Source organism: Pelobates fuscus, chromosome 1 (assembly GCF_036172605.1).
Source record: "Pelobates fuscus isolate aPelFus1 chromosome 1, aPelFus1.pri, whole genome shotgun sequence".
Taxonomy (NCBI): Eukaryota; Metazoa; Chordata; class Amphibia; order Anura; family Pelobatidae; genus Pelobates; species Pelobates fuscus.
Window position 1 is genome coordinate 159,073,978 of NC_086317.1, and position 17,396 is coordinate 159,091,373.

The 17,396-nt window shown below is 42.6% G+C and overlaps 1 protein-coding gene across 1 annotated transcript in view; it reads left to right on the forward strand.

Annotated features, from left to right (window-relative positions):
• The first annotated feature begins 10,565 nt into the window (after window positions 1-10,565).
• LOC134602754 (complement receptor type 2-like) overlaps window positions 10,566-17,396 on the forward strand; it is a 51,404-nt gene continuing 44,573 nt past the window's right edge. Inside the window, exons 1-2 of the mRNA XM_063448094.1 lie at window positions 10,566-10,650; window positions 12,626-12,817. Coding sequence (XP_063304164.1) covers window positions 10,569-10,650; window positions 12,626-12,817 — 274 coding nt within the window. The 5' untranslated portion in view covers window positions 10,566-10,568. The remainder of the gene's footprint in view (window positions 10,651-12,625; window positions 12,818-17,396) is intronic.

Here is a 17,396-nt window from a genome sequence, read left to right on the forward strand (position 1 = left end):
TTGCAGTTTTTTTTAAAACTGCAATAATTACCTTGCAGGGTTAAGTCCTCCCCTAGTGGCTGTCTATTAGACAGCCACTAGAGGGAACTTCCTGGTCCCTAGCAAAGGTTTTCTGTGCTAGAGCGTCGCTGGACGTCCTCACGCTGTGTGAGGACCTCCAGCGTCGCTCTGTTCCCCATAGGGAAGCATTGAAATTCATTTTCAATGCTTTCCTATGGGGTGCGCTAATGCACATGCGCGGCATTGCCGCGCATGCGCATTAGGTCTCCTCTGCCGGCGGGCGAGATCAGTCTCGCCCACCGGCCGACGTAAGCAGAAGGAGGAGCGGCGGGGGAGGAGGAAGCAGCGACGTGGGACATGTCGCTGCCTCTGGTAAGTCACTGAAGGGGTTTTCACCCCTTCAGCAACTGGGGATTGGGGGGTGGGAGGGAGAGGGACCCTCCAGTGCCAGGAAAACGGATCGTTTGGTCTGTAGGCTATTCTTATCGCTGCCTGCTCCTCCCCCACCGCTCCACCTTCTTCCTCCGTCGGCCGGTGGGCGAGACTGATCCCGCCCACCGGCCGAGGAGACCTAATGTGCATGCGCATTAGCGCACCCCATAGGAAAGCATTGAAAATGAATTTCAATGCTTCCCTATGGGGAATAGAGCGACGCTGGAGGTCCTCACACAGCGTGAGGACGTCCAGCGACGCTCTAGCACAGATAATCTGTGCTAGGGACCAGGAAGTTCCCTCTAGTGGCTGTCTAGTAGACAGCCACTAGGGGAGGACTTAACCCTGCAAGGTAATTATTGCAGTTTATAAAAAAGCTGCAATAATTACACGTGTAGGGTTAAGGGTAGTGGGAGTTGCACCCAGACCACTCCAATGAGCAGAAGTGGTATGGGTGCCTGGAGTGTCCCTTTAAGTGGTCTGGATGCAACATACTACAGCATACTGATATGGTTATGGTGCCAGGAGTGCCCTTGTAGCTTCTCTTTGTTAGAAGTCAAACTGTTCTAAAAAAAAGGCTTAGCTTAGGAGCAATAATGGAAACTCCTGCTTAGAAGTTTCTGGCTCCCTATTGGCAGTAATGGAGGTGAGAAGAAGTCCCCAGATGAGAAGACAAACTAAACTATTTGATTACTTAAAATTGGGGGATGCCAGGCCACTCCTGGTCTCATAAGCACTCCAGCATGGAGTGTTCTTTTAAGTACATCTATTTACCAATCTGTAATACCAAGTGATAGAGTATCTTTTTGTATATCCAAAACTGCACATTTAAACATATGCACCCTCTACAGCAGATTGTAAAACTTGCTGCAGCTATGACAGTTCCTCAAACAGGCAACCAAAACTCTTTCTTTTTCAACTGTCTACATCTGTGTAGTTCAATGTGCGTGTGTGTGACTGCGGGAAGTATGTCTTCCTTCGAGATCTGAGCCCTGACTGAATGCAGGCACGGTCAGAGCCAGTATAAACTGTTAGCATGCTGTATAAAGATTTATGTGATAAGATGTGACTTTATAGATCAGATGAAACTCGCCTTTTCCGAAATGTTTCAGACACTTGCTGTGCAAATGCTGGTGCTTTAGGAAAATTTTATGGTAAAATCTTCTAAATACTTTCATTAGTCCCTGGCCTTATCTTATAGTTAGGATAGCCTTATGCCTATCCCACGCATGCTTAAACTCCTTTACTGGGTTACCCTCTACCACTTTAGCTGGAAGGCTATTCCATGCATCCCCTCAGTAAAGTAATACTTCCTGATATTATTTTTAAACCTTTGCCCCTCTAATGTTCTCTTGTTGTGGTAGATTTTCTTCTTTTAAATATAGTCTCCTCCTTTACTGTGTTGATTCCCTTTATGTATTAAAAGTTTCTATCATATCCCCCCAGTCTCGTCTTTCCTCCAAGCTATACATGTTAAGATCCCTTAAAGGGACTCTCCAGCCAAGCCTCTTTACTCACCTGGTTCCAGCGCCGGGAGCCTCGTGAAGCCGCGCCCCCTATTTCGTCAAAATGACGAAATAGGCGGGCGCGAGCAGGGAGCAATCAGACGCTTCCATTTGGAAGCGTCATTGCTCCCTTGTGCGCATGAGCGGCTTCGCCGCACATGCGCACATACTTCAGAGGGCGGCATTCATGCCACCCTCTGAAGTCCTGAGTGCACTACCGCGCATGCGCGCGGTGTTTGCGCGGCCGCGAGCTGAGCTGAGTGACAGCTCAGCTCGCGGTCTTTGCCCGCCCCCCTCCCCTGCGGACAGGCTGGAGAGAGAAGGCGCGCACACAGTGCCTTCTCTCTCCTGCACACGTCAGACGTATTTTAATACGTCTGACGTGTACAGGGCCTTTTTAGGGCCCTGCATGATAGGAAGTCCCTCTGGTGGCCGTCTGAGTGACGGCCACTGGAGGTATTCCTATCAATCAATGTAAACACTGTATTTTCTCTGAAAATACAGTGTTTACATTAGATTGCCTGTAGGGAGCTATAGATCATACCTGAACAACTACATTAAGCTGTAGTTGTTCAGGTGACTATAATGTCCCTTTAACCTTTCCTTGTAAGTTTTATCCTGTAACCCATGAACCAGTTTAGTAGCACTTCTCTGAACTCTCTAAAGTATCAATATCCTTTTGGAGATACAGTCTCCAGTACTGTGTACAATACTCCAAGTGAGGTCTCCCCAGTTTTCTGTACAATGGCATGATCACTTCACTCTTTATACTGCTAATACCTCTCCCTATACAACCAAGCATTCTGCTAGCATTTTTTTGCTGCTCTATTACATTGTCTGCCCACCTTTAAGTCATCTGAAATAATTATCCATAAATCCCTTTCTTCAAATGTTAAGGTTAGGACTCTATCAAATATTCTGTACTCTGCCCTTGGGTTTTTACATCCAAGATGCATTATCTTGCACTTATCCACATTAAATGTCAGTTGCCACAACTGACCATTTTTCTAGTTTACCTAAATCATTTGCCATTTGACTTATCCCTCCTGGAACATCAACCCTGTTACATATCTTGGTATCACTAGCAAGAATACATACCTTACCTTCAAGACCTTCTGCAATATCACTAATAAAAATATTAAAGAGAATGGGTCCAAGTACAGATCCCTGAGAGGTACACCACTGGTGACAAGACCATGCTTCGAATATACTCCATTGACTACAACCCTCTGTTGCCTAACACTCAGCCACTGCCTTACCCATTCAACAATATTGGAATCCAAACGTAAAGATTGCAGTCTATTGATAAGCCTTCCATGTGCAACAGTGTCAAAAGAATTACTGAAATCTAGGTAAGCTAAGTAATACTTCCTGATATTATTTTTAAACCTTTGCCCCTCTAATGTTCTCTTGTTGTGGTAGATTTTCTTCTTTTAAATATAGTCTCCTCCTTTACTGTGTTGATTCCCTTTATGTATTAAAAGTTTCTATCATATCCCCCCCGTCTCGTCTTTCCTCCAAGCTATACATGTTAAGATCCCTTAAAGGGACTCTCCAGCCAAGCCTCTTTACTCACCTGGTTCCAGCGCCGGGAGCCTCGTGAAGCCGCGCCCCCTATTTCGTCAAAATAACGAAATAGGCGGGCGCGAGCAGGGAGCAATCAGACGCCACCCTGATCTATTATTTAAGCTGGCCAATCAAAAAAATCAATAAGATTTGCTTTGCACGATCTCCCTGAAGTAAACCTGTGTTGTCTCTGATCTTGAAATCCATGTTATTTTAGATGTTCAACAATCCTATCCTTTAACATGGTTTCCATTACTTTCCCCACTACTGAAGTAAGGCTTACTGGCCTATAGTTGCCACACTCCTCTCTACTACCTTTCTTGTGAATGGGCACAACATTTGCTGACTTCCAATCTTCTGGGACTACTCCAGTTAACAATGATTGGTTAAATAAATCTGTTAATGTTTTTGCTAGCACACCACTAAGCTCTATAATAACGTTGGGTGTATTCCATCAAGCCCCATCAATTTTTTTGTCCTTACTTTTGACAATTGAAATAGAACCTCTTCCTCGGTAAACTCACATGTAACAAATGACTCATCTGTCCTTTTTCCTAACTGAGGCCGCTTTCCTTCATTTTCATCTGTAAATACTGAACAAAAATATTTATTGAGACAGTCAGCTAGTCCTTTATCCTCTTCTTCATACCTTCCTTCTTTTGTTTTTAATCCAACTAATCCTTGTTTTACTTTCATTTTCTCATTTATGTATCTAAAAAATGTTTTGTCCCTTTTTTTTTTTTACCGGCTGTGCTACTTTCGTTTCTGTGTGTGATTTGGAAGCTCTTATAACTTGCTTAGCCTCTTTCTGCCTAATCTTATAGATCTGTCTATCTTTCTCACTCTGGTTTTGTTTTTTAATAATTACTAAATGCTAACTTTTTGTTTTTTACTATTTTGGCCACATCTGTTGAGTACCACAGTGGTCTCTTAAAGGGACTCTCCAGTGCCAGCAAAAAAAAACGTTTTCCTGTCACTGTAGGTCCCCTCTCCCTCCCACCTCCCATCCCCGGTTGCTGAAGTGATCAAAACCTCTTTCAGTGAGGCTGCTTTCAGTGAGGCTGCTTTCAGTGAGGCTGCTTTCAGTGAGGCTGCTTCTGGGTCCGGCCACGCTCCTCGCAGTCATCCGACGGGGGAGACCGATCACGCCAGCTGTCGGGGGAGACCTAATGCCGCACACGCGCATTAGACCTCTCCATAGGAAAGCATTGAAAATGCTTTCAATGCTTTCCTCTGGAGGTCCTCACACAACCTGTGCTAGAATCCCGGAAGTGCCCTCTAGTGACTGTCTAGTAGACAGCCACTAGAGGAGGAGTTAACCCTGCAATGTAAATATTGCAGTTTATGAAAACTGCAATAATTACACTTGCAGGGTTAAGGGTAGTGGGAGTTGGCACCCAGACCACTCCAATGGGCAGAAGTGGTCTGGGTGCCTGGAGTGTCCCTTTACATTTTTTGCTTTTACTGACCAGCCTAATGCCATTTTCTGTTGCCTTCCGCAGTACAATTTTTAAATAATCCCACTTCTCTTGGGCCCCATTTAAACTGCTTCAGTCTGATAATGACTCCTCTACACATATTCTAATTTTAGAAAAGTTTGTTTTTCTAAAGGCTAAAACTTTTGTTTTTTGTGTGGTGTGACTCAGTCATTGTTCTTATATTAAACCACACTGACTGGTGATCACTGGATCCTAAACTTTCACCTACAGTAATATCTGATACCAAATCTCCACTTGTTAACACTAAATCTAGTATGGCCTCTTTACGAGTTGACTCCTCAACAAGTTGTTTTAGAGACAATCCCAGTAGGGGAGCAAAAAAACGTGTTGCAGGGTATTCTGAGAACGGACAGTAACTGAAATAGCATGTCCTTCGGTGGATCCCCGCAATCCCCAGTAGGGAGTTTAGAATATGTGTGCTCCTGGCACAAGCAGCTGTTTTGGATTTACAGTTCACATCAGGAAGATTAAAGTCACCCATGATGATAACTTCCCCCTTCATTGTCATTTTAGCTATTCCCTCAACTAGTAGCTTATCTAACTCTTCAATTTGTCCTGGGGGCCTGTAAATCACACCTACACAAGTTACTGTGTGATGATCAAAATCTAACACAACCCAAACGGACTCTATGTTCACCTCACTTTTATTAGGCTAGATTTTATGCTATCCTTCACATACAGGGCAACCCCTCCCCCTTTCTTGCCTTCCCTATCTTTTCTATATAAAGAGTACCCTGGTATTGCTATGTCCCAGTCATTTTTCTCATTATACCATGTCTCCGTAACAGCGACTAAATTTACATTATCTGTTGCCATTATAGCCACAAGTTCATGGATCGTATTCCCTAAACTGCAAGCATTTGTAGACATGAATCTAAGCTTATAGTTTTTTTTAACACACTTGCTACAGGCACCTTCTGTCCTTGTTTTGGGGGGAAATTGGATTGATGTTTTATCACCCTTTTGCCTCCCCCTCCTAGTTTAAATACATCCTAGCCAAACCTCTGAACTGCTCACTGAGAATATTTGTTCCCTTTTGAGAAAGTTGCAAACCATCTTTTTTGTACAGTTTATTTCCATTCCAAACAGTTACCATGAGAAATTAAGCCAAATCTTGCTCCCGACACCATTCACCAAGCCACAAGTTAAAGTCCCTAATACACATCCGCCTGTCATTCTGAGTGTTATGCACAGGCAGAACTTCAGAGAATGACAGTGTGGTAGCAACCTGCCGTTTATCATTGGCAAAAACACAAAAAAAACTTCCTTTACCTCTGAAACCTCATTGCAAGCAAAGTCATTTGTCCCCAGATGGACAAGTACATCCAATTCCCCTTCCTGCTTTGCTAACTTAACAATATTACAAATACGTCTACTGTCTCTGTGAGCAGTAGCTCCAGGAAGATATCTCATAAAGGCCATTCTTGTCCAGTTCCACACCTCTTATGATAGAATCCCCAAATAACAACTGCTTTCGATCAGGCCTCACCATATCCTTTTTGTCATTGGCTGCAGTCTTGCTCAACTTTGACATAGAGGATGGTGGTTCCACAAACTTGGTGCCCAAGCCTGTCTCTGCAAAACACCACCACACTCGGGGCCCGAGCCTGTCTCTTCAAAACACCACTACACTCTGAAAGTGCAGAAAATTAATTATGTTCAGCAACAGACTGTGCAATATTCCTTTTATCCTAAACTCTGTCTACCAGATCCCTCAGTAATCCATCTGCTGAGTTTGTTTAACGGATAATTTAAAAATCTCAGAATAAAAAAATACAAGCTCCTGTCGCAATATAGAGAACTGTCTACAGAGTAGACCACATTCAAATCTCCAAAAAGTGGAACGTGAAACAAATGCATAACAACCATTGCACTGAACGAAGTCTGCCATTTTAATGAGGTGAGTAATTTAAACACATTATTTTTTTATTTATTTTTTTGGTCCTCCTGTATACCTCTGATTACCTTCATTTGTATCTCCAATCACACACTTAGAAGCAGCAACCAAGCTATGATTTGATAGTTTTGCATGGAATCTGTCATTTACAAGCCCTAACCAAGAGTTTTGGGTTGACTGCATCAATTTCAGCTAAGTCTTGCATGTTATTAGAACATTACAGCCTGGCTAGTAGTATAGGACTTCCAGACAGAATCCAGCAGACATTATATATTCTTTATCACAGCCCTTAATTTCCACTCACAGTTTTTAAATTCAGGCCCGGAAAGAGTTGGCACCTGTTGTCCTTATGATGATCTGCTGTGCCGCAGTTTTATTTTAATATCCGCTGCACAACACACTGTAAATGGGAGCCAGCAGTTGCATTGTTAGAAGATGCAGTGTCTGCTCTTAATCCATTCATTCCCTGCTGCCTCTACCCCCTCAGCTGGGCTACCTATGTTGCACTGCCTGTCCTGAGTGCTTCTTTTACTTCTAATAGAGGCTTGCTCTGTATTCTTGGGTCCTCAGCACTGTAAGGGTTAATGGTAGACTGGGGAAACAACACTCTCTATGTGAAATGGTGGTAAAGGTGTTTGTTGTTAAGCACTGCCACCACCTCCATAAATGGTCACACCTAGATAAGCAGGTTCTGGAAAGCCATATTGCTCAGTGATATGTAACTGTTTTTTTTTTTTTTTTTTTTTTTTTGGCCTTCTTTTGGATCAACCGCAAAAAAACAAATGTGAGGAAGGCTGAACTTGATGGGCGCAAGTCTCTTTTCAGCTATGTAACTATGTAATGTAGACAAGTCCAAATCACAGCGAAGTTAAAGGACCACTATAGTGCCAGGAAAACAAACTTGTTTTCCTGGCACTATAGGGTTAATGGGTACCCCGCCCCCCACCCTCATGGCCCCCCTTCCGCCAGGCTGCAAAGGGCAGGAAGGGGTTAAACACTCACCTTTATCCAGCGCCGGGCTCCATCATCGCTGGGGACTCTCCTCCTCCTTCAGATGTCATCGGCTAAATGCGCATGCACGGCAAGAGCCGCACGCACATTCAGTCAGTCCATAGGAAAGCATTTCTCAATGCTTTCCGATGGACGCTGGCGTCTTCTCACTGTGAAGATCACAGTGAAAAGCGTGGAAGCGCCTCTAGCGGCTGTCAATGAGACAGCCACTAGAGACTGGATTAACCCATATGTAAACATAGCATTTTCTCTGAAACTGCTATGTTTACAGCAGTCAGGGTTAATCCTAGATGGACCTGGCACCCAGACCACTTCATTGAGCTGAAATGGTCTGGGTGCCTATAGTGGTCCTTTTAAAAGACCAGTGAAAAGCATTGACTTGATCATTTTCCTTCTTTGTAACTGACACTTTAGTGCCCTGTAGATCTTGACACGTTATTTCTCCTTTTTATTTTTGAATGCCTTATTTAGTTTCACCTATCACATTTTCACTTTTTCCCCCTCTATTTTTCTAGGGTTTTGTTCATTCTACACCAAAGTGCTGATGAACAAAAATTCTAGAACTTTGCTATAGTCACAACAGAACTACTTTGGCGAAATTGTTGTGATTTGTTTTTTTTAAGTTTAGATGTTAGATAATACATCCTTTACACCCCTTGTTAAAGGGAATGCCATGCACAGAGGCCTTGCTGTGCTTTCCTATGTGGAAGCATTGGTTTGGCTGTAATCTTCAGTCTGAACAGAGAGATGGCAAGACCAGCATGGCATGGGAAGGAAAATGAGTAAGACTGTTTAAATTAAAGTTGTATTTTTATTTTAGCTTTTAGGGGGTGCTTAAATCTAAATAGGCAGGCAAATGCGCTATTCTTAGGAATGTTTTGTATTTCTAACATTGGTGTGTTCCTTTACCTGTATGTGTTTGACTACCAACTCTATTTGTTAATTTTTATACATATTTTTTTTTTCCAATCTATTAATCACTGGACTTTTTCATTAAACTCTAAAGTGAAATCCAGATTGTTTAGAAATAAATGGTAAGGAAGAGATAGATGGACCTTAATAGACTGAAAATGCAGATGATTATGAACTTTATAGACCGTGAAAATGCTAGTAAGGCTGTGAGGAAAGAGATGGAAAGATTTCTTGGAAGAACACGACTTGCATTTTGGAGAGAGAGGGCTAGTGATGTTGGCTACAAGTAGCTTCGTGACAATGTCACAGGGATTCTAGACCGCAGAGCTCAATGCAGACACACTGTAAATTAATAGTAAAAATAAAATGCTCTCCCTGTTTGAGGTGGGGAGTAATTTTCTGGCCTTGCTAGTAGCTTAAGTCTTGTGCATCAGATATTTCCCTTTCTCCCTGGTTGTAAGACCATATATTGGATGTGAATGGTGCTTCTAACTAGCTGCTGTAAGGAAATACTGACTCTTCCCAAGACACGTGTCTCTGTATATCTTCCAAAACTGGACCTGAAACTAAGAATGCTTATCGACCCTTAATCTCAGTTCTTTGTCTCCATCACTCTGTCATTCCACGTGTGTAACGGCAGTCTTAACCATACCTAACCATAATCTATATACCGGAAGGTTTTTAATGAGCCCCTCTTTGTTAGTGGGACACACTGTTTAACACCAAGGTACTGGCTGACCTATGTTATTTCAAGCTTCAAAACAATTTAGCTAAAATAGGTGACTTGGGAGGTCAAACTATTTGTCAAAAAGCTCTACCTATGAGATGGACCATTGGGCAAGTAAGCACCACCAATTGCTGTAACGGGGTATTGGCCTTGAGGAGCAAAATACTTCCATAGTTGAGGATGGGGGTTGGCCTCGACAGACCCCTATGTAATGGCACAAGAAGACTTGACTTACTGATATGCTTTTAATGTGAATAGATACGTGTGAGAGGCTGTGACGGAGGTGGCCAGTATGTATGAATTGCACTACCCCTGTAACTTGTATACCAAGTGGTGATGGTATATAATCAATATCCAGACTCAAGCTTGGAGCAACTTAACATATAAAACAGTTATTTCATTATTTCCAACTCTTCTTAATAGGTATTATAGGAATATATATAATTATATGTATATTTTACGAAATCAGAGCCACTTTTCTAGCTTTTATTTTGTTTGATGAAAATGATTGGTTCAGGAATAATTTATAATTTTCCACATAATTCAGGTATAAGTTACATTCTTGTAGTGCTTTTTGGTGAAAGTGTTTTTGTTTTCTTTCCCCCTCTATATTCATCTAAAAATAAAGTGAAACTGATTTATTGAGTTTTACTTTGGCCTTGTTTAGGAACTGAAAAATGTATCCTACTTTTCATCTTTTAATGGGACACTGTAGACCCCATAACCACTTAATATCCACCTTATCTGGTATGACTCTGTATGGGTTCAGTTGGAGCTATTCTCTGTCTTCACCATGCAGTCATTCAGGACCCATCCTGTGAGCACAGAGAGACATTGCTTCCAGGTGAAATGATAATGGTTTGACGGGGATGCTTGAGGTGTCTGCAGATGTGTTGATGTGGTGATGGTGCCTACAGTATCTCTTTAAGCAGTTCGTTTAGTGTCAAGTCTACTATGTGTGTGCAATTTTATTATGTTTGGTTTGTAAAAAAAGATATTGATTTTATTTAGCTTTCATCATGAAGTCCAAAATAACTCCTGCTGTGAGAAGTTACTTTGTAACCTTCATCTGCCTTATGGTCTTCATCACTGGTGCTAATGGTAAGTCCTATATGTTGATTTAATATTGTTGCTGTTTAACACACCATTAGCAAATTCATTTATTGTATTATTTCAGTTCTAATTTCACGAACGTTTTCCAAACTTTTTTTTTTTTTTTTTTTCAATTGCTAGGTGTTTGTGGGGTGATTTAAAATGTTTAATCCTAAGTAGAGTGCTTAAATGCACAACTCATGATGAAGCAGTGTTCTAAACAATACGTCATCCTACTAGTTGGGTTGAATAGGCAGCTCTTTAATCAGCCATCGCCCATCGCTATACAATGCAGCATTGTTATACAACTTTACTATTATCCTTATGTACATGTCATCCCAATGAGTCATTAACATATCCAATAAATGATTTGCAATTAATTTTAGTGTTTCTACGTACATGTTACTTTTTCGTAATACATAGATGTTATTTTCACCAAATCGTGTCACTCACAGAGTTTACCTTTTATTTGTTAATAAAGGTTTTGCTGTAACAGAGGTCAATTATAAATGTCAAATTAAGCTAGATTAACATTAAAAGTAAGAGTGGCACTGTTTACACAAACTTGCAGACTAATGAAATTAAGGTTGCTATGACCATAATATAAAATATAAAAAATTGATCCAGTATGCAAAGTAGATTGAAAATTCATGTCTGGAATTACCATTTATAGATTTTTATATGTAAAATGACTTACTGTTATTGACAAAGGGTCCTATAATAAAGGGACACCAAAACAACTGTTTAAGTCCCTAGATGATGTCCCTTTTCTCTGTCAATGTTCAACATTTGTTACAAACTGCAATGTTTACATTTGTCCAAGAACATCCCTTAGTGACTGTCAGAGAGACACTTCCTCCTTAAAACGTCGTCTGTGGTTTTTAAGGTCTCCTGATTTGACGTCCTCTTGCACAGTACAGTGGTGCCAAATGCTACTAACACTTTTCTGTAATTGGCATTGGGTTCGACCAGATATTAACAATCCTGATGATCTTATCGTGGAGTGGCTGCCAGTGCTGGAATCCTAATGTCTTAAACTAAGCTTAACAATTTATTTTTTATTTTTCTCGTCCTATTCTAATTAAAAGTAAAACCAAATTAATAGAAAAGGGAAATTGACCAAAACAATACCCAGTGTAGAGAGATTATTATTATTATTATTATTAGTAGTAGTAGTAGTAGTAGTAGTAGTAGTAGTAGTATTTATAAAACACCAACACATTCTGCAGCACCATTGCAATATAGACCAACTAATACAGAAGCATAAATTGCCCATAAATTTAGATCTAGCATTTGCAGCCCGTTTTTACATGGACTGTACCAGTTTAGCATTTGAAGTGGTCATGGGGCTTAATAAAACGTTTTTTTGGTTGGAGTAACCCTTTAAAGTGAACCCTTTGGGCACCAACAAATGATTTGATAGGTTTTGCTATATTTTATTTTCCACATTCCATGCAGATCTCTAATTTTGCTGCCACATGATTCATACCACACTTTGGGCATATCTCTCCTTTGCATTCCACCTCACGGTAAAGCTGTTTAAGGTTGTCTTCCACTCTGAGGAAATTGGAGAGACTATACCTGGCCATTTAGAGTTTTCATTACATTAGGTCTGCTAGCAGGATTTGGCATTGTGTTAGAATAGGACTCTCATCATTGTTTTGAGACCAATTTTGGTTTTTAGGCTTCCTTCATCTAGCATATACAATTAATTTGATTTTGCTTTTCCAGGGAGAAATGTTTCCTGTTTCTGCCAGTAGTAATTGATTAATCATTTTTAATGTTATATCTGGTTAATACCTAAAATATTTTAATATTGCTAAAAACTGAGATATTCATGTATATGCACTATTATCTTTTTATTAGCTCTACCTTTTTTTTTTTTATGTGTTGATTTACAAATTCTGCTAATTCTGACAAAGTGAAATGCGCGTTAAGTTTTGGTTTTCTTTCAAATGCTGATGAAGCCTTTTATTTAATCCAGGTGACTGTGTCAAACCTCCCAGATTCGATTATGCAGTGCTGTCTACTACTTCTCAATATGATGACACGTTTACAACGGGCCAATCCGTGCAGTACTCCTGTGTTCCTGGCTATATAAAAATTAATAACAATAATGTTCGAGTGTGTCTGGCAGATTCAACTTGGTCCACTCCATCAACACCATTCTGTGAATGTAAGCATTGGGCATTGCCTAGCCATTTTCTTAAAAATGTTTGTTTATTAAAAATAAGCAGGGCTTCTAGGACTACTGCGAATGCTTCCCTTGCAGTGGTAATCTATACATTTCAGAAAATATGTGCATAACTTGGGTTTTGCGCTTGTGGTGACACATCTGAGAGGAAAGGATCAAACACCATACTGTTGCATTGTGTGGTCTGTTTTAGGTGTATCAAAAAGTTCATTTGTAATATGTGATCCCAATCTGTGGACACTAGTGAAAAATCTACATATTGTTGGGTGAGAATTATGTGTGCATTTTAGCCGTCATTTTGTTATCCACTTATGTTCTACTTACTGACCCACATATTATGTAATTGGTAATTTAGTAGAAAATTTTCGTCTCATTTAGGATTTACAGTGGGTAAAGATTTGTGTCTGTCCAGAACCAATGCTTTCGAGCTTATGAAAATTCTCTAAATAAATAATGGTTACTTGTAAGTTCTTGCAGGCTTCAATTGGTCACTGGTGACCCTCTTGTAGTTGGAGGCTGCACTTGCAAGCTGATTTAATGAAGCTCATTTTCATATGTAAGTAGGGAGATTACAAAAGATGTAAAGTTCTATGTCATTGCGATGATTCTTTTGTCAGTAGTAGTGAATTAAGGAGACACCCCGGTCACCAGGACAACTGAAATGCGTTTGATAGTTTTGCATCAATGAAATGCTGGGTTTTTGTTTTGTTTTTTGCTTGCTTAAATATTTGCAGCTTTTGCAGAATGCTGCTCCAGAAGAATGCATTGCCACCATGCCAGAAAACAATTTCCTTATCAGTATATGTACACAGCTCAGCCACTGACAGTGCGGAGATAGAAGCACCAAGGCAGACACTTGGTAAGGATATAAAAACCTGTTGGCCTCTTTAAGATTTTCCTGGCATATGGTGGCAGTACAATAGGGATGTACTCTTCCCTTAGGCCAAGCATCTGAAAGAAATAATTAACATAAAAAGGTCCCTCCCCTTACCAGGTATAAGAGGCCCAACCAGCCCAGAGACCTCAGTTCTCTTTCTTGTTCCAACAGGAACGGTCAGGCATCTGGAATGTGGATGATGAATGGTGAGGCACATGGGTTGCTGCCTGGGGGATCTGGTCTGATAGCCTCCCGGGTGGAGAGCTGAATGGCCAGAAGACATCCTGCTGACTTACAGAGCAGGTATGTAAGCCTGCTTTTATGCCGCGTGCAGCACCAGCAAAGCAGGGAGGCGGTCTCTAGTGGCAGCTAATCACTGTCCGTTGGAGACGCATTGGAGACGCATGCGCACAGCGGTGGAACGCACGCCCGGGTGGTTTTGTGTTCCACCAGAGTTCCGACCGCGCTATTGCGCATGCGCGGTCTGAACTCCCCGAAAATGGCGACAAATGTGAAGGATCTGCCTTGTTATGCTGTGCAGATCTTCTTGTCAGCATGGATACTCGGCAGTGAAGGTCTCCCGTGACGCCAGCCCCCCCACACGGGTCAGAGGTTTTGAAGGTATGATTCTTTAGAGTTCTCTAAAAAAAAATGTCATTTATTTATATTGTTTTCTGCAATTACATGTTTAGTCCTGTCTAAGCCGGTTCCCAAATTAAACTTCTCTGTTGTAGTGAATTCTCTACTGCTTTCTCAGTTGGTTTTCAAAGGAAAGTCTGTAATACCAAGGCTTCTTTAGTAAAATACTTTCTGTGCATGGCAAATATACAAATCGGATCTGACTCTGTCTTAGACTGGTGTGGGACACCTATTCAATTCAGATCATGTGCTGATGATTAGTATTAATGATGTGGAATTCTTAGACAGGACTGCAGGCTCAGGTGCATAACCCTTATGAGAAGGGTGTAAATTCACGGTTTAAATATGAGTCGAATTGCTCCTACCTTGACGCTAGCAAAATCCTGGCTACAAGGAATGTAATCGTTTTTGCCTTGATTTCAGGATATTTGACACAGACGTTTGTCTTTTCATAGCCTGCTCTTTCTTCTCCGGTATATGCTACTAAACAGAAGTCTAAATGGAAATGAACTCCGTCTAGTTCACACTGTTTTTTTCCTTGTTACAGAATCCTCTATCGTAGTTTCTATTACAAAGGTTGAGCTGAGACTACTCTAGCATGATATTCACTGTCCATGACAAATATACTAAGCTAGCAGACCTGGCTATGGCTTAAACTGGTATGGGAGACCAGTCTATGCTGACACTGATTCAATCCCATCAGATTAAGAATCTGTTCTAACCCTTGGGTCGCAGGTTCAATTCCCGGCAGGCCTTCATCCTTCTGAGGTAGATAAAATGAGTACCATTAAATGGGGTGATAGTAACAACCGCTGGATGTTGGACTAAGGTAACATCCCCAGGACGTACTTGGAAACCAGAGTAATCTGAATGTACCTTTCCTGGTTAAATACTTAAATGTGACTTGTAGAATTGGAAGGTGGTCCCTTCCAAGCTCAACAATAGGGTGCATTGAGTTGACTCTTGTTTTAAATGAGTTGAGAAAGTTTATTGAAGAATAGAGAGGTTTATGTTATCCTTTCTTTTATAACGGTTGATATACCAAGGGTAAAGCACTTCCAGTCCAACAAGTAATGCTGGTTGTTATCAGGGCCGGCCTTAGGGGTGTGCGAGCTGTGCGGCCGCACAGGGCGCCATGGCAACAGGGGCGCCGGGCGGCCGACACAGCTCGCAGTCGCTCTGTCACTGGCCGGCCCGAGATTGTGAGAACTGAGCCGCGCACGCGGTCAGTTTCCGGAGCGTGGAGGAGGAGCTTGGGGGCGCAGATGCACAGGCGCAGCGTCCAAGTGCTGCGCCTTCATAAAGAGCCGCGGAAGGATCCGCTCAATGTGTGAGGGCGGCGCAGCGGCCGGTGCTCTGCAGACAGGGAGAGGGGGGAGCAGGCGAGCAGCAGCCTTCAAAGTAAGTACCGCTGTTCTTATTTATTTATTTCTTATTTATTCTTATTTATTTATTTTTATTAAATGGGGGCAGGGTCTAATTAAGGGGGGCAGGGGTCTAGGTAAGGGTGACCCTGGGTATAATTAAGGGGGGCAGGGGACTGGATATGGGTGACCCTGGATCTAATTAAGGGGGGCAGGGGACTAGGAAAGGGTGACCCTGGGTCTAATTAAGGGGGGCATGGGACTGGGACTGGATATGGGTGACCCTGGGTCTAATTAAGGGGGGCAGGGGACTGGGACTGGATATGGGTCACCCTGGGTCTAATTAAGGGGGGCAGGGGACTAGGTAAGGGTGACCCTGGGTCTAATTAAGGGGGGCATGGGACTGGGACTGGATATGGGTGACCCTGGGTCTAATTAAGGGGGGCAGGGGACTGGGAATGGATATGGGTGACCCTGGGTCTAATTAAGGGGGGCAGGGGACTAGGTAAGGGTGACCCTGGGTCTAATTAAGGGGGGCATGGGACTGGGACTGGCTATGGGTGACACTGGGTCTAAATAAGGGGGGGCAGGGGACTGGGACTGGCTATGGGTGACACTGGGTCTAATTAAGGGGGGCAGGGGAATGGGACTGGCTATGGTTAACACTGGGTCTAATTAAGGGGGGCAGGGGACTGCGACTGGCTATGGGTGACAATGGGTCTAATTAAGGGGGGCAGGGGAATGGGAGTGGCTATGGGTAACACTGGGTCTAATTAAGGGGGGGCAGGGGACTGGGACTGGCTATGGGTGACACTGGGTCTAATTAAGGGGGGCAGGGGACTGGGACTGGATATGGGTGACCCTGGGTCTAATTAAGGGGGGCAGGGGACTAGGTAAGGGTGGGGGTGGCGGGGCGCCACAAAATTAGCTCGCACAGGGCGCCTGAACACCTAAGGCCGGCCCTGGTTGTTATATTCAGAAATTGTCAGAACCCTGAGTAAGGACTTTTTCTTTTTTGTAAAGTAATTTCCCTTCTGGACTTCAGATTGTCTATAGAGTTCTTATGTTTTTCCTCATGGTGGTGATTTTGCTTTCGGCTCATTGCGTGGTTTGTACTTCTGTGGCCCAAAGGGGCACTGTAGTTTGAAACCTGGACAGCAGACACTGCATCTAAAAGTAAAAATGCATGGCGGAAATATATGCCTGGAAACGCAGGTATAGGAAATTCCAGTTCAAAGATGACGCCAGAGGGGGCGGAAGGTGGAAAGGTTATAAAACCATACCTTTGTTTTCCTGGCATATGGTAGCAGTACAATAGGGATGTACTCTTCCCATAGGCAAGCATCTGAAAGAAATTAATTAGCATAAAAAGTTCCTCCCCTTACCAGGTATAAGAGACCTTGCAGCCTTAGGACCTCAGATCTCTTTCTTGTTCCAACAGGAACGGTCGGCATCTGGAAGATGGAAGCAGTGGTGAGGCACATGGGTTGCTGCCAGGGGGATCCGGCCTGATAGCCTCCCGGGTGGAGCGCTGAACGGCCAGTGGACATCCTGCAATTACGGAGGCAGGTATGAAAAGCCTGCTTTTATGCCGCGTGAGGTCACCGGCTAAACAAGGAGGCGGTCCTTTAGGGCAGCGAATCCCTGCCCATCGGAGGAGCATGTGCACAGCGGGGGAACG